General features: G+C 47.5%; 1 protein-coding gene across 2 annotated transcripts; it reads right to left on the reverse strand.

Moving 5' to 3' along the window:
- Positions 1-393: 393 nt before the first annotated feature.
- Positions 394-7194, reverse strand: BOD1 (biorientation of chromosomes in cell division 1). 2 transcript variants are annotated; one of them, XR_004381996.1, is made up of 4 exons: positions 6687-7194; positions 2753-2877; positions 1415-1683; positions 394-541 (listed from the first exon to the last, which is right to left on the reverse strand). XR_004381996.1 is itself a non-coding variant. In XM_032851835.1 (4 exons), exons 1-3 carry the CDS (start codon positions 7170-7172, stop codon positions 1488-1490), a joined length of 807 nt encoding a protein of 268 aa, XP_032707726.1. In that variant the 5' UTR covers positions 7173-7194; the 3' UTR covers positions 394-541; position 1487. The 2 variants fall into 2 exon arrangements, 1 of the variants encoding a protein (XP_032707726.1); XM_032851835.1 differs by having other exon boundaries at positions 1487-1683.
- Between the last annotated feature and the right edge of the window lie 10790 nt (positions 7195-17984).

Below are 17984 nucleotides of genomic sequence, written 5' to 3' on the forward strand. Positions count from 1 at the left end.
ACAGGTAAAGGAAACCGAAGCTACAAGGTTCACGTACAAGAGGGTCATGACAACTTTAGAGCTAGTTGGTGCTAATGGCTTATACACTCTAGTTGACAAATAAGCACTAATTCCTACTCCATGCTAACCTTTACTGTCATTCTTTGAAACTGCATCTTTGGAACTGGTTATGTTCCTTCACTGTAGCTACAGCCCCTCTAGGGATCCCCGAGCACAAACCCTAAAATCCACAGTCTCCAAGTTCAAGTATAAACATTTGTTTCAGGACAACCCGGCCTGATGCAGTGTTTCTTTACATCTCTGTAGTGTATGTTGGGTGTCATCCCCCTTAGCAGGCTGACCAGATGGCAGCACAATGAGGGGACAACATGGTCAACTCCGTAATGCCCCGTTCCATCTGGACACCGCCCCACAGTCAAGGCTAAATGTTGAAATCAGTGACGACCTCAGCCTGTCTTCATCCAGAAGTTGTACTCTTAAGTAACCAAATCCATTTCTTCATGGTCAGTTCAGTGGAGCTTCCAAAGGTGTCAGACACACTCTAAAGAGAATCAGATAAAGATGCTTTTTGAAAGAGACTACATTTAATTTTACCTTCCTAAAGGAATTTACAGTTAAACTAGAAAGGCTGCTAATGTTTTATACTCCACAATGGAATTGAGTTTTTCCCCCAGTCCAGGCACAAATAAGACGACCCCCTCTTAAGGCAGTGCCCCACACGAGCTGATGCTCTTGTTTTGTTCACTTACTGACGCCTTCCCATCATAGATAAGAAACATCTTAACAAAGCTTACAGAGAGAACACCAAATGGAATGAGGGGACAGGTGACTAACAGTGGCTAGGTAAGAATCCGCTGCTTATCTGCTGGTCACTGCCCACATTTACTAATGGCTCAAAGCCTGCAAAAAGCATTGCTTTGTGGATCTGTAGCTGACTTTTAAGATTAATTAAATCCCCAAAATAATAAGAAGGGACAATGCACATAACAGAAGAATCCATGGTGACCGACATTGGTAAACTCCAATCTCTAAACACAAGGAAATCCAGCGGGGCTTAAAGCAGACTGTGAGTCCCGTTTAGGATGCCTTTTTAGAATGCCGCGTTTGATTTTATATTCAAATTGAAAACTCAAGTTGAACTCATGTCTAGGCATGAGACTCATTTAATCAATTTCAGAAAAATAGGACTTTCATTTGAATTTCTCTTGTACACAACAATCACCCCTGTTGGTCTCTAATGAACTATCTATTCACAGCGTACATGTTTAGCTCCAGGGGCACAGAAGATCACACTAACACAGGAGACTGCTCCCCATTAGTTCTCAGTAAAAGAGAGACTCTTGAATAGTAGCTCAAGTCCATATGCAGTAAATACTTTTCTGAATAAAGAACAGGATCCCCAGTAGTGGCTTACCCCTTTTCTATCCATTTTATATATCTACAAGCCAGAGATGAATGCTCCTGGACAAAAGACGGGATACTGGACCTTAGGAAGCATCCTGGGAGGGAGCTGGGGGCTCTTGGCTCTCAGGCTCCGGAGGGGGCGCAGGCACGGCTTCTTTTTTCTTGGCTGCCAGGAACTCGTGAATTGCTCTTTCTATCTGTGGTCTGAAGATGTGGTTTAGTTTGGGATCCACCACTTGAGAAATGATTCTGTCCACTCCAGCTTCCAACATCCCTGACCTTGTGGAGACAAAGAGACCACTCTTTGAAGGTCCGTGCACCCTCCCCCCAGCGACCTGTTTGCACCATGCATACCTGCAGTACAACGTCAAAACTGGAAAAACGACACCAGTACGATCCAACCTTCCTTAGTTTCACACGTGGCTACACACCATTGTGTGTTTGCACAAGCAGCTCTGTGCCATTTCAGCACAGGAGTGACTTCAGGTGACCACCCCCACGATGAAGAGCTCTCCTCGGCCACCACAGCATCCCCTCGTGCGACCCGTTTCAGGTCACACTCACCCCCACCACCTCCTGCCCCTAAGCCCTAGGCAACCCCTGATCTTGTCTCCAGCGCTGTCATTGTTCACCAGTGTGACATATATGGAATCAGCACCACACATCTTTTTTTGATACTGGCTTTTTTCACTCAGCATAATTTCCTAATATTTCTATTTCTAAAGAGGTAGGCTTCACAAGCTTTTAGACATCCTAGGAGAGCTCAGTGGATCAAGACCTGAACTTGAGTGCTAGTAATAAGACCAAAAAAAGGACTGCGAGCAGATTAGAAAAAGCCAGATGCCATGACCGACCTCCGCTGTTGGGCCCAGTAACACTAAGAAGTCACCTGGATGAGCCAGCAGTAGCACCTTGTTAACTAAGGTTCAGTTTGTGACCAACAGACATGCTTTAATAAGACTCCAGGTCTTCCTGAAAGCTGCCCTTACACTTTAGACTTCTCACCCAAGATCCAAACACTGCTCTCTTGGTAGAAAACGCCCAGGTATGTGCCAACTACACTGAAAACTTCAAGCAAGGAGGGAATCCTGTTTCGTAATTTGGAGTATCTTTCGAGGCACCTGGTCGAGTTTACACAGGAGACCTACGGAGGCTGGATAAACTAACAAGAATGTCAGTTGAGTCCTTTGATTACTTGAACCTTAACTTTAATAAAGGGGTGCACTGCTGTGATGTGTGCGTGTGATTTTCTGTAAAGTACCATCCACCTGGACCAATTAATAACACCTATCAGCTTTTCTGTGCCTCGTGCGGTGAGTACTTTTCACTCTTAATTCTAATTACTTACTGAACCACACTTTGCCTCAGACCATTTCGCAACTGGTTTTTGTTCATTGTAGGATTCCATTCCTGCTTGTCCAGATGTGTTGACACAAAATTATCCACTTTCTGCCTCAGGTTCTGGTAAGCTGGCTGAAACATTTAAAAAAAAAGAGGTAAGGTAATAAGTTATATGCACCAAAATTTTATAAGTCAGTCATTCAAGGATACGGCTTTCCACAGAAATGTAGATGTCTCAAGCCCTTAAAGACACTTCTATCATGACGACGAAGATGGCCCTGAGGCCCAGAAGAGCAAGAATTAACAAGCAGCAAAGGGCTAACATTACAGCAGGCAGGCACAAGGCCAGCAGATGCCTTATCATCCCATTTAATTTCCAAGTAACAGTACAGGGAGGTTCTATTAACTCTCCTACCCCCACTGTAGAGATTAGAAATTATGCTTAGAAAAGGGAAACAACTTGCCCACATGGCCAAAATGTGGTAAATCAAGGTTAGGATTAATCTATTTCTGAATCAGAGGAACTGGGCTCTAGCCCGGCACCATGACTAACTGGCTGTCTGCCTTTCAACAAGTCACCAACCTTTCAGTCTCAGTTATTTCCATTGGTAAACCTGAAATGTTACCATCCCACCTACCTCGCAGGGTATCCTAAGCAATAAATAAGGGCTCAGGAAAGCCCACCGCATAAAATGAAGGGCTACCCGAATGTCAGCATGTGAGATGGCTACCCAATGTGAGAATGGAGACTGAGGTCAATGCCTATGGAACAATTGGAAAGGCTGAGGGGAAGCACAGCTTGATGGCCAAAAATGGAGCTTGAGGCTCTTATTGGCTTAAAGTTGGTTTTAGACCCAACTATGATCAGGACAAAATTAGAAGGAACTTGGTGAACACATGGAATTTGTATTCTTAGCCTCTAAGACCTTCTAGTATGATCAGCGGCTCTTCTTCAAACCAGGTATAATAGTGTGCATTGCTGCTAGGCATCACCCCTGCCCCCCTCTGCCTGGGCAGAGACTGCTTCTCTACCCCAATGACGTTGAGTTTCAGCAATGCAACATGTCTGGTCAATGGGGTGCTAGTGACAAGAAGCCTTAAATGCGGTCATCCTCTGTCTGGCTTGGTTCTTGTGCTCTGGTGACCCTCTATGAGGGCATGTCTGGGACCTAAGATGAGTTTGTATGCAGCCAAGCTAACCCCAAGCCCAGGCCACCTGAACCATCCAGCGGAAGCCCACTTAGATGAGCTCAACTTTAGCTGACCTGCAGCCCTATCAGCATGAAGATGAATGCTTATCATAAGTCACCATGATTTGCTTCATCGTGCAGTGTTAACTGTGGCAAAAGTTTGCTAGCAGTGAGAGGTAAAAACTGACAACGATATCAGCAGGCTTCAACTCTACAGGTGGACTCTTGCAAAACGCCTAGAGAACTGACTGACAAACACCCATGTACTATCTACCTAGCAACTCCTCCTTCCTCTCCTCACAAGGGTAGGACAGAGAGTGCCATGTTCTCCTGACCACAAATGGGGTGCCTGACCAACGCTAAGACAATGCTGATGTTCCCTGGGATTTTCAGAACAGGAATTGAGAGTCCCTTTCTAGAGGAAGAAGAGGTAAGATGTAATCACAGTAGGAGTAACCGAATGGATGACGCCGCTCTGCGGTGACAAGACAATAGTTATTATGAAGAGCAGAGATGAAAGACACCTTGTGGAGCATCCCTGGTTCCAAATGCATCGCTACTCTTCTGACAGCCTGTTCAATCAGTCCTTTCTTGGGGTGCCCAATCAACAGATTCACCCCTTTGCTTAAAGAAACTGGAATTAATTTGTCACTCAGAACTATGCATCCTGATAGTAGATTTTCTACTATTCCAAATAAGTCACCTGGTTTGAAATGATAGTTACTGTTTACTGAAAAATGACAAAGGACAGCAAAGGTCACCACCAAACCTGAACAGATCTTGACAACACAGAATAATCCCTTCAGTTCTTCAAGTGAAAGGACAGAATGGGCCTGCCATGAACATTTTATTGCATTATCTATCCCTCACTTGATTCACTTATCAGTTTGTTCTATTTATTTGTATTTTGGGGGCAATGCAAATTAAACTACAACATCATCAGTACACTTTCCTCAAAATATTTCAGCAGTCTGGGAAGGGGCCCAAGAATATACATTTCTAACAAGTTCTCAGGTGATCTTGATGCTGCAGATCCAAGAGCCACACTGAGAACCACGGAGCTAAAGCCACAGTGACTGAAAACACGCGGTTTCCAGAATTAAAACCACCCAGTGACTAATGGAAGGAATATTTAAGATGTTATGTGGGGAAGGCTCCAACTCTTCTTCCCCCAACAGCTTTACAATACTACTTTTCTTTCTTTCTTTTAAAAATAACATGCACGGGGGCGCCTGAGTGGCTCAGTGGGTTAAATCCTCTGCCTTTGGCTCAGGTCATGATTCCTGGGTCCTGGGATCAAGCCCTGCATCGGGCTCTCTGCTCAGCGGTAGCCTGCTTCCCCCCCCCCCTCTCTGCCTCCTTGTGATCTCTGTCTGTCAAATAAAAAAAATAGAATCTTAAAAAATAATAATAATAACATGCATGAGGTGCCTGGGTGGCTCAGTCGTTAAGCGCCTGCCTTCAGCTCAGGTCATGATCCTAGGGTCCCGGGATAGAGCCTTGCATCAGGCTCCCTGCTCAGCGGGAAGCCTGCTTCTCCCTCTCCCACTCCCCCTGCTTATGTTCCTTCTCTCCCTGTCTCTCTCTCTGTCAATTAAATAAAATCTCTTAAAAAAATAAATAAAAATAAAAATAACATGCATACTACATTGACTTAGACACATAAAACAGAAAATGATAGAAGAACTTGTGATGGAAGTTGAGACCATCCAGAGTCCTAGGAAAGGTGGAAGCTCAGCTGATACGTATCTGAGACCTTTAAATAAGGAAAATTAAACATTAAATATTAAGCACTTCTAACACCATGTAGTGTATATACCATTTGGCCTACATGTCAGTTTTCTACCCTACAGTTCAAACTTTGAGGACTGGTAGTGACTTACTTGTTCCTGTATCCACACAGCCCCCATGCTGTAGGCCAATAAATGTTCAGTGAATAAATGGATGATGTCTTTCCCTATCTTTGAATTGTAATTTTAAGTTCACAATCTTTATGTTAGGTAGGAAGATTTTCTTGAAGACGAGAACTTACTTCCGTAAAGGGGCTTAGTCAGTAACAGAACCCCCTTAACCTGCAACCCGTCTTGTTAGAAAAGCTTCTGAAAAGGGAGAAAATGGAACATTCCAGCAACTACTGTAGGTCTGACACTTAACACACCTGACTTCATTGAATCTCCATGACTTTGGCAAGTAACCTGAAATAGCATTTTACTAGGGGGTTAACCTATGGCATTAGAATCTAAAATTGGCACCAAACCCCCTTTAATCCACGGTGGAGTACAAGATAGGGGTTCTGCACAGCGTACCTTAATTCAACTGGATGTTCACGCCTGCAAATTACTGAGCTAAAGAAAGGGAAGGAACAAATAGCTACAACGTTCTGATGACTGTATTCAAACCATTCTCCCTTCCTTACCTGGCTTTCTCCAATGTTCTTAACTCCCAGAGGTTTGTTACTGAAGGGCTTAAAGAAGTCTCAGCTTGGGAAAGAGAAGAGCTAGGCTCAAACCAGTAATGAGTCCCCAAGTTCAGAGAAACGACTGGACCGACACACAGCTAACAGTGATGGGAGCCCCGCCCACGTGTCCACCACTCAGAAAGCTTCCTGTAGTGCCTCAAGCGGTCTAACACCTCACTGCTGAGATTTTTGAAAGTATCTTTTGTTTTCCTTTCTGCTTTAGAAGAGCCGGCCTGCAACACTGCTGTCCTCACGCCCAGCCCAACACGTCGCCACCCCCTTCCTCCCAATACCTTGGTGTCCACGTCCGCCAGGCAGTCCCGGCGGAAGCTGTCAAACAAGCCCCGGCTCTTGAGCTGCTCCACGATGAGAGCGATGAGCTGTGGGTCTCCGGGAGGCAGTGAGGCCGGGTTGATGGGGCCGCCGCTCCCACCGGCCCCTGTCGCGCCTGTCGCCGACCCCGCCGAGGCCTGGCCCGCTCCGCCGCTGCCCACCGAGCCCGTGCCCCCGCCGCCGCCGCCGTCCGCCATGGCTGTGCCCTGGGCCCACAAAGGAAACTGAACACGACTACTCAGGGACAGAGGGTCTGGGTCATATAGAGGTGGAAGAAGCGCCCAAGAAGGAGGTGTTGATGGGAGAGGTGGAGGAGGAGAGGGAGAAGGCGGCGGCGGCGGAGGAGGAGGTCGGCTCTGATGCAGCGGAGGTAGTGGTAGGAGCGGTAGAAACGGCCCGCTCCATCCCGGGCGCTGTGCAGATGACGTCACAAACGGCCTTTGCATTGTGGGGTGGGAAGTTTTTGGCAGTCAGCTCCGCCTTTTTTTATAGGTGGCGTTTTGGCAGTGGAAACTACAACTCCGGGAAGGCTCCGGCCCTCTAGGCGCCAGTTTGTGGGGCAGTGTGGGAATTGTAGGCTCAGGCGCTCATGACTGCCAGAACCTGCGCAGGCGTTCCTCATCCAGTCACTGCCTTGCTCGCTTGGAATCAGCAGGTCTTAGCCAGTGTCCGATTATGAGAACCATCTGTGGGACTGAGTAAAAGTGCAGAGTAACAGGTTTGTCCCTGAGATGTTCGGATTCAGTATTTCTCCGTTGGGGCCAAGGAGTCTGCTTTTAACGTACACACCCACGCCCTCCTTGAACAATAGGAGCCCGGGAAATTTGGGCAACAGTGGACCAATCAAATTTATATTATGTCAAAATGTGTAGGTACTTTTTCCTCCTTCAAATTTAGTAGCAGTGCATACTTGTTTTTTTAAAAATTGGAAAATAGGGGCGCCTGGGTGACTCGGTAGGTTAAGCCTCTGCCTTCAGCTCAGGTCATGATCTAGGGGTTCTGGAATCAAGCCCTGCATAGGCTCTCTGCTTGGCGGGGAGCCTGCTTCCCCCTCTCTCTCGGCCTGCCTCTCTGCCTACTTGTGATCTCTCTCTCTGTCAAATAAATAAATAAAATCTTTAAAAAAAAATTGGAAAATAACAGAACATTATGACGAAGAAGATAAAAGTTTTCCTGAATTTCTTAAGTGTGTGGATTTGGTCCCAGATAATAGACACTGTCAATAATAATGGTGATAATAATAAGAAACTAATATCGCGTAATTGGAATGTACCAGGGATGATGCTAAGCCCTTTACACCCAGTGCTTGACAAGAAACTAAAAAGCAGATACTGTTCTTGCTGTTTTACAGATGCAAAAATGGAGACAAAGTTTGTTGCTCTGGTCACATAGCTAGAGGCTGAAGAGGAGGCTTTGAACCCAGGTTTTCTGAATACAAATCTTGCAGCTTTTAACCCAAGCTATGCTACCTCCTGAGATCTAGAGGGCATCACACACTAGATAAGGCTTTTTATCCCAATTTGTTTTTAGCCTTGGTTCACCACGGGAACCCCATGGAGGTCACCACTCTCCTCTCCTCCTTTCAGCCTTTTGCCTATTATTGGCTCAACTCCTGCCCACCTAGAGCAATTAGGTCAGCTTTTGTTATTTCCTCATCTTTTATAAACAGTGCAGGGGATGTAAATAATAAATCCTGCAACACCATTGGTTACTGGGCAGAGGCAGAATAGACAGGTCTGGGATGCTCTCCGCGTTAACATTTCCTACTCAAGAGAGTTTAAATTAATCTTCAAACTAAATATTCAGGTGTTAGCTTTTTTTAAAATTTTATTTATTTATTTGATAGACAGAGATCACAAGTAGGCAGAGAGGCAGGCAGGGGGTGGGGGAGGAAGCAGGCACCCTGCTGAGCAGAGAGCCTAATGCAGGGCTTGATCCCAGGACCCTGAGACCATGACCTGAGCTGAAGGCAGAGGCTTAACCCACTGAACCACCCAGGTGCCCCCAGGTGTTAGTTTATACTCATCCTTTAACATCCACCTCAGTCTTTCTCAATGACAAATGTTACTGTTAATGACATTCTCTTAATAACTCACCATCCTTGAATTGACCCAATGCCTATTCTGACTGACTTCACACTTAACTACCTTTTGCCCCAGGAGAAGGCCAATTCAGGCTGCTTGTGCCCCAGGTTTGTTCTCTTCCAAGCTCTCTGATCACTTTTCCCAGCCTTTTCTCCGTTTTGGCACGGTACGCCTTTCTTTCCTCTTCTGACCCTCAGAACCTATCTGCCTTTGGTGTCACAGATGTAGACTTTCAGAGCAGACTCTCTTGTAGCGGTTATTATAATCAAAAGTAAATAATTAATAGACTCCTTAGCCACTTGTTGCCCCTACTAGCATGTAAGCTTTAGAGCTGGGACCACGCCTTGTTGTTCATCACTGTGTCCCCCGCCTGAAGCACAAAACCTAGTTCAAAGTGAATGTGTAAGTTCCTGTCTGTTTCTGGTATGTTTAGGATAGGGTCAGAGTGTGTGTGTGTGGAGGGTGGGTATCACCTAAGCCACAAGGTCCAGAAAAGTGAGAGTCATTATAGCAGGAAATACCGGATTAGTTTATTTCTCATGGGAAAGTGATCCTGGAGATTGGCAATAGGTGGTTCACCCTTCGGCAATCTCAGTGTGGGGACCCTTGTGTCCCAGGTGGCGGAATTCTGAACTGTGGGAAGATGTGCACCATATATCTGTGACATTGCCTCTGGAATTGATATAAATGGTGTGGGGTGGGGGTTTGGGCAGTCAAGGTGATCAAGCCTAAGGAAGGCTTATTATTCATCTAAATAGGAAGCCACCACTTATATCAGGACGCTCTCATCTCCAGTCAAGGAGTGTGTAATACACAGTGCTCTAGGGGGCACCATTGCTCTGTTGATAATCCAGGACCGTTAGCAAAATCTACGGAGATGATTGCTTTAACTTTGGCCCAGGTAGTCTCATTTTCAGGTATTCTTCAGGTGAAAATAATTGTTGAGTCTCAGTTTTAAAATTGGTCTCTAACAAGTTTCCCAATCCCAATCCCAGTGACTTGGACATACTAGGTTCTGGACTATTTTATATCAAAGATTGCATAAAAGAGTGGAAGCCCTGTTAAGCCCAAGTCCAAGTCTCAAAGGAGAAAGGGCAGGAGCTGGAAAGAGTTGAGATCTATAAGTTGCCAAGGGAGATATGAAAAAAGCAGCCGAGTGCATGCAGGGCTTTTTGCATCAGGTGGTACAGGATTGGAATTCCAGCTGTCACTTTGGGACAGTGTGGCTTTGGGAAAGCTGAATCACGTCTCCAACCTTCTACTCCTCAGGACCTTGGAGAGGATTAAGCGCCATTGTGGCGATCCATTTAGTGTAATTCCTGGTCCTCAGCAAATGTTTAATAACATTTCAGTTGCAGATTTACCCCCGGGTTGGGGCATTATTTAATTTAACTCTGTCTCTTCCACTGACCTCTAAATTCCCTGAATGTAAGAGTGCCTGGTATATACAGGCTCTTGGAAAATGTATGATGGAGGAAAAAAAAAAAAAAGAATGAATGAGAAATTTGCTTTTCTAAGTATAGGATAAGGCTGTTTAATATTTTTGATACTGCCTTCAAGCAAATGTCAGAATATAGCCAATATTCAGAGGAGTCAGGTACAGTCCAGTAAACTGTCCGCATTATGTGTCTAAATGGTCCGTGATTTATGACCACATGGACTAGGAGACTGGGCCAGGAAGCAGACCCCAAGGTTAGAAGTCAATCTGTGGGTTGCCTTGGTAACCTTCCAACCATGTAATCCAAGATCCTGGTCCTTAAGCAAGAGCATTCCAGAGCCCTAAGAACTGAATCCAAGGCTGCATTTAGATACCACAGCCACTTGGGGTAGACACATGGTTGATTCTTATTCATGTTCACGGTGCAGCCCTTTTTCTTCTCGCTTCCGTGTCGCCGTCCAGAGAGCTCTGCCAGTTCTTAGTCTGGACAGCTGTTCGTTTCCTAATTAACAGTATCCAGAGTTTCTCAAGATTGCCTGTCTGTAGCGTGTTGGCTCCATCTATACCATGTGATCTCTGCTGCTTCATTTTGTTTGTTTCTTTCTAATATTTTCCAGCATATCTAATGACAAAATGGATCCAAGTATACACTGAAAACCAGGGCTTTAATAAGCAGGAGTCCAAGCCCCAATCAGTACGATCACCGTCTTTCCTACTGGACATGCATCTCAGGTAACATTTCAGGCTCCGGTGTTTTTAACACATTGTCATTTTTCAGGCTCCGGTGTTTTTAACACATTGTCATTTTTCAGGCTCCGGTGTTTTTAACACATTGTCATTTTGAATGATTTTTACTAAAGGATTTCTGGTGAAAGAGGCAACCTCAGATCATATTGAGAAAGGAGTGGGAAGTTTGGAGTCTGGGCTGGGTTTGGACACAGCACCTCTGCTTCTTGGCTGTGTGCCTTGGAGTCATCCATGAACCCATTGGAGCCTCGGTTTGCTCATCTGTAAAATGGAGATGATATTAACACCTACCTTCTGTTGTCCTGAAAATCAGCCATCATATATATGCAGAACCTGGTGCATAGTAGACCCTTAATAGCTAACGATATGGTCTTGGTACAACACCCTGGTGTACTCGGTTATAGTCTATGAGTGGGACAGAGATCTTGATTAATAGGTATCCAGAATTAACGTACATGTTACTTTAGGAGTTTTAATCTTGTGATGACCTAGGAAACCACTCAGCTGACCTCTAAACTGGTGAGCTCAGTAAAGCAAAGCTCCCAGTCAAGCCCACCATGCTATTGCTGCTAGGGTCTGGACCCGTAGTCTGCCTCTGTCATCATACTTCTCATGACATCTCTCATTCTCCTGTGATGCTCCCGATCTACTACATATTTATTTCTAGTTGCTAATCCAATATCCGTTCTACTTCTTTACTAACAGAACCTAGTTTTGTTTGAAGCTGCAGCAAGCCCTGTTAAAACATCCTTCCCTAGATTCCCCTGTTGCTATGGTCACCTATGGGGGGTGACCATAGGTCCTGCTTCTGATCAGAGAGGTATCCGTGGAGGCCCCTGGGAAAGCCTGGCCTTGCTGATAGAGGCACCCCCCCTTCCTCCTCTAGCATGAAGGCACATGAAACAAGACCCTAAGCGTCAGCTGGGGCCATGTAACTTGTTCTAGTCAGTGACTTGTGAGCAGAAGTGACTTGTGATATTTCTGGGCCAGAACATTTAAATACCAACATGAGACCCTCCAAGAACTCTCTTTCCATCTGCCTGTGATAACTGGCATGGTTTCAGATAGCAACTGATCTGTCATCCTGGGCCCCAAAGTGAGGAGACGTGGAGCAGAGGCCCCACTGGCTCCTAGTAGACCTGTAGCAGGAGTGAGAAACTGGTTGGAAGCCACTGAGCTTTTGGAATTGTTTGTTAGTGCAGCAGACCCTGGTCCATTCTGACAGACACAATCGTGACCCCATTCCTCCACTAAGTCCATCATCTGTGAAGTAACTGAATGCTAAGAACTCCCGAGTGAGTGGCTGACTGAATGCCTGGCCCCATCCCTTCAGCTCCTGTCTAGAAATGATTGTACATCAACCTCGGTTACGATGTAGGTGCCCCCTCCGAGACAGCTTCCGTCAGTCCTTCTTCAAATTTGATAGCCATCCAAATTCCCTTATTAAAAACAAGAGTCACTCGGCCATCCCTCCCAAACCTACAGAAGCAGTCCCTAGAGGTAGGTCAAGGCCATCTGCATTTTTAAACAAGTTTCCTGGAAGGTTCTGACAATGGGCCAGGGTTGGGGACTCTGGTCTCTCTGGGTGGAAATTTCCAGCGCCATCAATAGGCCAGAGGTGGTGATTATCTTCAGCCTGTGGGATTTTAGCTTCTTCCGGTCATTCTGTCCCCAGCTCTGCCTCCCAACCCCCACCCTCATTCCCAGGTGGCCACTTTGACCTAAAAGCAATTACCTTTGGGAAGGGTTCCCTTGAATATGTCAGTGACATCTCCTCCCTGACCCTCATATCTCTAGTCTGTCAAAAGAAGGGAGTTGGACCAGGGTGGCCAGAAGAGCCTTCTTTGAGAGGTGTCAGTGCTTAACAATCAAACATCTTTCACATACACATCACACGGTGTCATGGGATTGTGCTGCTTCTAAGATAATAGGGGCTTAGCATATATGTGATGTGTATAAATTCATAAGTGTGCCCCATGTTCTCCATGTTCTGAGGTGTAGCCATCAGATAAAGTTAAAAGCTGTGTGGCAGTTGTCTTCTTCCTCCCTTTGGTGTTTCTCTGTGACTGTATATTTAGCCTTATTTGGAGATAACATGTAAATTGGAGGATTGGATGGCAAGGCCCAGGGGAGTGGCTCCTCTGACATCCCCCCAGCCCCACACCACACCCTGATGGGTCCAGGGGAGGCAGAAAAAGGCCTGGTGTTGGGTGTCTGGGGCCCACTTTCTGTAGCCAGGCTCTGCCAAGGCAAGCAGCGGTCTCTTGTGGAGACCGCGGGGTCTCCACAAGGAGGGGAAGGGGGAGAAGGGGAGGTCCCTTCCATTTCTGAGAGCAGAGCCAGCTTTAGGCTGTGCTGGGTCTTCATGGAAACACAGCTAAAATTCCAAAGATTTATGATGGGAGGAGAGACAACCGTAGGGTGCTCTGGCCAGAGGAAGGGAAGTCATATTTATTGAGTGCCTACTCTCTACTGGCCCTGATGGGAGCTCCATACCCCTGTGGCCTGTAGTTGGGCCAACAGCTCTGCAAGGCAGACAGACGTTCTTCTCATTTTACAGGTGAGGACACTAAGGTATAGAGAGGGGAAGTTGCAATCAAAGCTCAGACTAGGTCTGCCTGATTCTAAAGCCTGGATTCCACCTTCTATAAAGTTGTAGGAGGACTGTGACCTCTGGAGACAGGCTGGGGATGGAATTCTGGCCCGCCACATTGCAGCTATGAATTATGGGTCGTCTCTCTTGTTGGAGCTCAGGTTCCTCCCATGTGACATGACAACCTGCTATATTCACCCCTCCCTCTGCCTCTACCAGCTGTCCTCTATTCCCCACCCCCCTGCCCTGGTGGCTGCTCTGCTGGGCATTCCAGACTACACTGGGACATTCATATCTTTCTGGGCTCAGGGACAGGGGTACATGGGGGAGCTCCTGGGAGCTCCCACACCATGTGTGTCTTTACACTCTCCTGAGACAAAGTAGGCAAGAAGGCTCTAGAAGGTGTCCATGGTCTTACAGAGGAAGTGAGTGCCGGACTATCCCCCTGATTTCCTTGCATTGCCTTCTCTGGCCAACCCTATGAGGTAGCCATGGGTTTGGGGCCCAGGTCAGCGGGATGGGCTGAGTGTCTTTAACAAGTTACTTAATTTCCCTAATAGGCCTCACATTCCCCACCTGCAAAACAGAGAGGATCCAAATCATCCCTACTTGCTATAATTTTTTGAATTAATAAAATATGGCACATAAAGTACCAGGATGGAAATCAGTGCAGTGCTCAGTTTGGTTCTTATTACCCATGGTTCTCATTACCCATGGTTCTCCTGGAAGTATGTATGCTTAACAGTGGAGCTAAACCACTTATGTGTTCGCTTGGAAACAATGGTATCTGTATTCTGTTCTAGGGCCAGATGGGTAGAGGGAAGAGAGGGGGGATACCCACATGAACTATGGCCTTGGTCCTCGTCCTGGAGGAATTCAGAAGCTGGAGGAAGATCATTAGTAGAGTGCCTGGGGAGGGAGGGAGGTACAGGGGGAAGAGAGAGGGTGCAGGTAATGGCTCGAGGCCGCCTTGGGGATATCACAAAGGAGGCACTATTTGAGAAGGGTCCTAGTGAGAGCAGTGAGCTTTTGCCATTCCGTGTAGAAGGAGTTCCTTTGAAGATCCCCAGCTTATAAGTCTTGGCGGGAAATGTAGAGCAGAGGGACTTGACTTCTTAGCTTCCTAAATGTGTGGCCTTGACTCCAGCCATCTGAGGCCAGCCACCCAGGTGGTCTGACGCAGCGGGGCGCATGTGAGGAAGCGGGGCGGGGGGGGGGGGGGCGGTGTGCCGTCCCTGTCAGAGGGAGCCATGTGGCATTCCCGCGTGGGTCTGGTACCTGCTGTCCTGTCTGTCCTAGCATCGGGGCTGTAGTGTCGTCAGGCTACAATCTGTAGTGTGACTTCAGGTGTGGCTCCTGTTCACCCTCAAGCCTGGCTCTCTGGCCCTCCCAGAGATTCTGGGAGCCATGTGTCATTTACTACGTATGTTCACTGCGTAAATCATCCAGAACTCCTCTGTGTTGTGATTAAGAACATTTCCTGGATCAGTAGGCAGAGAATGGAGAGGCTCCGAGTCCCAGGCAGAGGGTACAGCTTAGGCAAAGGCTCAGACGCTTGAAGAGCACCAATGTATTCTGAAAAGAGTTGCAAGCCTGTGAGCTCTGTTGGGCTAAAGAACATGTATTCCACATGCGGTCTGGGGTGGGAGTGGGGCAGCAAGAGGCGAGGTTGATGAAGTAGGCTGGAGCCCCAAATGCTACCATTTCAGAGGGTGAATTTGACCTTGCGATGGGCACCATGTGTTTTTAATAGGGCAGGACCGGCATCCGATGTGCAGTTTTCTCTAGGACAGCACAGAACATGGTGGGACTGGGTGAAGCTAGAGGCAGGGAGACCAGTGAGGAGCCTGCAGGAGTCTTCTCACGGGCCTGGTGTTGGCTAGGGCTTCCTGCCCCTTGGGAGCTGTCGAAGACCGCTCACCCCGCTGCCCCCACCCTGGCCATCCTGGGCCCTGCAGAAGACCATGCCTGACCCATTGCACGATTTCTGCAGAATCTCCATGGTCACCTCTGCTTTGGAGCTCCTTCCTCTACCACATTCATCATAGCTTCTGGATTTTTTTATGAAACTCAGCATCTTGATTCTTTGATACTGACCGAAATTCCAGAGGTGTCAGAGGAAGCAATGACATTTCAGCAATGTTGAAAACAAACTGCAAATTGTCCTTTCAACCTTCTTGTTCTCAGAGGACTTTCCATGTCCTGAGGGATTCGTGGTCAGCTTTTTCTCCTCATGAGTGCACTAGCCTCTGGCCAACTTATTATTTCCTGGCTCCTCTCCCTCTGCCCTGTCGCCTCTTCACTCCCACCCTCATGATTTGCCAACATAATGCCAACTTTTCATGATGGGATCCTCTGCAAGTCAGTTCTTCAGCTCCTTTCTGCAGACAGCCCCAGGCCGACTTTTGCATCTCCGGCCGATCAAGAAGGTCATCCAAACAGGAAGGTGATCCTTTTAACAAGCTCCACGCTCCCTTGAAGACAAGAGTGGTTAACATGACTTTCCTGCTTTATGCTACAGCTGTTCACTGTTGTGTTTTGCTGCTAATAACTGTTAACCACAAAATAGCAGTAGCTTGTGCAAGACAAGAGCTTGTCTTACGTAAAAGTCTGGAGGAAGGCAGTGCTGGGCAGATATGGTGGCTCCATGACCACCCTAAGCTCCACCATCTTGGAAGTGCTGCCTTGTGATCCAAGATGGCTGCCCTAGTCTCCTGACCTTCGTCTTGGAGCTTTCTGGTAGAGTCTCCAGTTAAAAATTAGGGTTCATATTATTAAGGAAGGAGTGGCACATGTATACAGGGAGGAAACTAGTGGTCTGTGCTGTATCTGTGTACCTTCCACTTCTCTCAGAAGCTACAACTGTATTCCCTGCGCTGAGTGGCTGGAGCTTTGGTGTTTAGTCTGTTAGTCAAGAGTAATTGTTCTCACTCCTTTTAGAAGTGTCAACATTACAGTTCTAGGAAGGGCTGTGGGGTTCGTCGGACCCAGGTGTTGAGGCCCTTCAGAGAGGCAGGTTGACTCTCGCTCTTGGCACCTGGCTTCTCTGCCTTTTTCTGGGACTCTGCTTGCCTGTCATCTCTCTGTGGCTGAAATGGATTAGGTCCCAGCAGCCCGTAGATGTCCCGGCTCCTGCTGCCTGTCAGCCAGTTTCACGCAAAGGGTTTATTTCCACAGAGAAGGTAGAGCTACGGAGAGGTGCCCATCTCTCTGGGGAGATGGCAAAGTGGTCAGGAGCCTGTGAGGGAGGACGAGGCTGCCTCAGCTCCAGGAGCTGCTCTTGGCTTCCTGCTCCGATTCCTCCCAGGGCGTCTGGTCCTTCATTGTCAGCTGAGCTCTGTACGTTTGCTGCTGCCGCTTACACTTTGAATGGACTGCCTTCTGTGACCGCACCCCAAAGTGGGGATTCCTCGTGCCTCTGGGGATGCTAGGGGAATACACAGATCTTCATAGCTCTACCTAGAATGAAACTCTGGTCTGTTTCAGTGCCCTTTCTTCTGCTCTTTCCCTCGATGGGCTGTGGGTGGCAGGCTTCAGGTGGTGAAATGTGGAATGAATCACTCATGTTATTCTCCAGATATTCCCAGCTGTCTGCCTCCTACATTTGAGGCAGGGTTGCACCTGCTGGCCCCAAGGTGGGGCCATGTGAGTAGTCCAGCCAGTGACCCATGAGTAGAAGTGACACGTGCCCCTTCCGGACTTTGGCCTTTAAAAATTGCTGCTTTGACTCTCCCTTTCTGTCGGGGTGACAGTGGACAGTATTTGAAATGGTGGGTGCTCCGTCCGCCTGAGATCTAGGTCAAGAGTGACCTGGAGCCGAGCTCCCAGCTGGCCCTTGGTACATAGACACAGTGAAGGAGAAAGAAACGTTTAGTGTTTGAAGCCACTCAGATTTAGGATTTTTGTGTGATCAAAGCATTATGTAGCCTACCTGACCATTTGTGGTTGCCAGGCGTCCCAGTGCGCTTCCTGTTTGGGACTTTGCCCTCCGAGCCTCGCTGTACAAGGTGAAGATGCCAGATCCACACCCACTCTCCCAGCCTCCCTTGCAGCTCAGGGGCCAAGGCCAGCCCAGACGGTGCTGAGCCCAGGGGGGCCAGGGGCTGGGTGTTCTTAGCACCTGCCGAGGAGACAGTGCTGGGCTGGTTCTGTAGCAAGGGTTTGGGTTGTGCTTCTGGTTGTGTGACCTCCCTTTTTCCTTGCCTGCTTCCTAAGCCTCATTTTCCAGCTTTCTCATATGTTCTGTGAGCTGCCCAGTATCTTTCTGTAAATGCCCTTTCAGTTTAAATCACCCAGCATCATGCTGCTGGAGACTAGGAGCCTTGGACCAAAATGGGCATTTAGGGGCGGTTGTGGGGCTGCCGGGAGGCAGCCAGCGGGGAGGGACAGGTGGGAT

This window comes from Lontra canadensis, unplaced genomic scaffold (genome assembly GCF_010015895.1).
Source record: "Lontra canadensis isolate GAN:19392208 unplaced genomic scaffold, GSC_riverotter_1.0 scaffold5, whole genome shotgun sequence".
Classification (NCBI taxonomy): Eukaryota; Metazoa; Chordata; class Mammalia; order Carnivora; family Mustelidae; genus Lontra; species Lontra canadensis.